Source organism: Orycteropus afer, unplaced genomic scaffold (genome assembly GCF_000298275.1).
Source record: "Orycteropus afer afer isolate SDZICR_OR568_19922 unplaced genomic scaffold, OryAfe1.0 scaffold00018, whole genome shotgun sequence".
Lineage (NCBI taxonomy): Eukaryota > Metazoa > Chordata > Mammalia > Tubulidentata > Orycteropodidae > Orycteropus > Orycteropus afer.
Genome location: NW_006921605.1, coordinates 4,103,066 through 4,104,871, shown reverse-complemented (window position 1 = coordinate 4,104,871; position 1,806 = coordinate 4,103,066). Strand labels below are relative to the sequence as shown.

At 65.8% G+C, this 1,806-nt stretch overlaps 1 protein-coding gene across 1 annotated transcript; it reads left to right on the top strand.

Moving 5' to 3' along the window:
* Nucleotides 1–511: 511 nt before the first annotated feature.
* Nucleotides 512–1,258, top strand: LOC103214038 (proline-rich protein 2-like). The gene has a single exon (XM_007959835.1). The coding sequence runs from the start codon at nt 512–514 to the stop codon at nt 1,256–1,258; it is 747 nt and encodes a 248-aa protein (XP_007958026.1).
* The last annotated feature ends 548 nt before the right edge of the window (nt 1,259–1,806 follow it).

Below are 1,806 nucleotides of genomic sequence, written 5' to 3'. Positions count from 1 at the left end.
GCGTCTACTTGAGAGCTGGTTCTTGGCACCCACGACGCAAACTGAGCTCGGAGCATGACGGGCTTGCCCTGGTAGGACACCCCTTCAACCATGGCAGCCCCGGGGAGACCCAAGCCCACCCGCGGAAGGTCGGGGCTCTTCTAAGGGCGCAGGTGCGCTCAGCGAGGGTCCCCTCCGCAAGGTGCTCACGGCTCGGTCACAGGAAGTGCAGGAGTCCCGCTCTGCCGCCCTCCCGACCGACGCCAGCCCTTCCCGAGAGCATGGGCCTGCGCCCACCGAGACGCAGGCCGCTGCCTCCCCGGCCGGGGCCAGCTCATCCCTCCACCACCGGCCCGCACAGCAGGCAGTGGGCCCGCCGCAGCCCCGGACACCCCGCGCGGCCACCGCGAGGCCCCTCCAGAGGCCACTGCTAAATCCTCGCGTGCACCCCCAGCACCTCCTCGGAGGCCCCTCGAGACTCCTCCAGGGACGCGCCCCGAAATCCCCGAGTTAACGCCCCGCCAGCCCCACCATGGGGACACCCCAAGTCCCTCGCGGACGCCTTAGACCCGACTCCGTGCCCCCGCCCGCCTCGCACGCACCTCGTGGGCCGCGCTCCTTCGGCCTCCGCGGACACCCCAAAGCCTCCCCTCGCGGACACCCAGGAGATGTTCGTGGACGGCGCTCCCTCAGCCCTCACCCACACCCCGAAGCCCCTCTCTGGGACACCCTGGGCCCCTCTCCGCGGATACGCTGGTCCTCCTCGCGAACACCCCGAGGCCCCTCTTTGAGGCCACCCGGGCCTCCTCGCAGCCACCCCGGCCTTCCTCACAGACACCCTGAGGCCCCCGCGAACACCAGCCCACTTTCCCTTGAGCCCGTGGATGAGTCCCGCCACCCCAAGCCCGCGGAAGCTGAGCCCCAGCCGGCCGCACAGCGCGCTCCTCCGGGATCGCGGGGACTCCGCTACCGCAATCCCGCACGCCGCCCGCCTGCACCTACCGGGCCTCTCGGCCACCCCACTGGAGGCCCGCGCGGCGCTGGCGTCTCCCGGCCCGCGGCCCCTTACGCGCACCATCCGGGCCTCTGCCGCCGAACACACGTGTCACAGCGACATTTAAAGGCGCCACTCCCGGCAGCCGCGCTGAGCCGACACCGACTGGGCCCGGCAACTTTAAGAGGCGGGGCTACCTGCGTTCCTACTCCCTGGACCCGTCCCCAGCCGCTTGACGCCCCGGAAACGACGCTAATCATTCCGTGGGCCTTCCAGCCTACGTGATGACGCAAACACGTAAAGCTGTACACGCTTTGCCTACGCGTTGAGTTAGCGCAGCGCACGTGATGCGCCCCCACTTCCGCGCCGGCGGGCGCGTGGGGTGGAGCGTTCTGTGCCCTGTCCCTGGAGTGTTCCCGGTTATCCGTCAGAAGCCTGGTATTAAAGCGGCCCCACGCCGCCTAAAGGGGAGGTGCATGGTCTAAACCCTACCCTCATCCATGAAAGGACACGTGACAGACATTTCGCAAGCCCAGGGAGAAACAGAGCAAAGGCGCCGATGGCTGGGCTTTGACCTCTCGGACCCCGAGTGTCACCGATAACGAAGACATACCTGACCATCTGCAGGTTGCGGTCCTGCCGGATGACAGCAGCACGCAGCCGTCTTGGTTGAATTTTCACAAAAGAGTTTGCATTGCTTTTGCAGTATATTAAAAATGACCTCGATAATGTTGAATTGTATCTAAGCCTCTTGATCCTGGAAAACAGCAAAGGTTTAAAAATCGCCCAGCCTTGGAAGGCCTGGCGATCTCCAAAAAATCAGCCATTGAAAG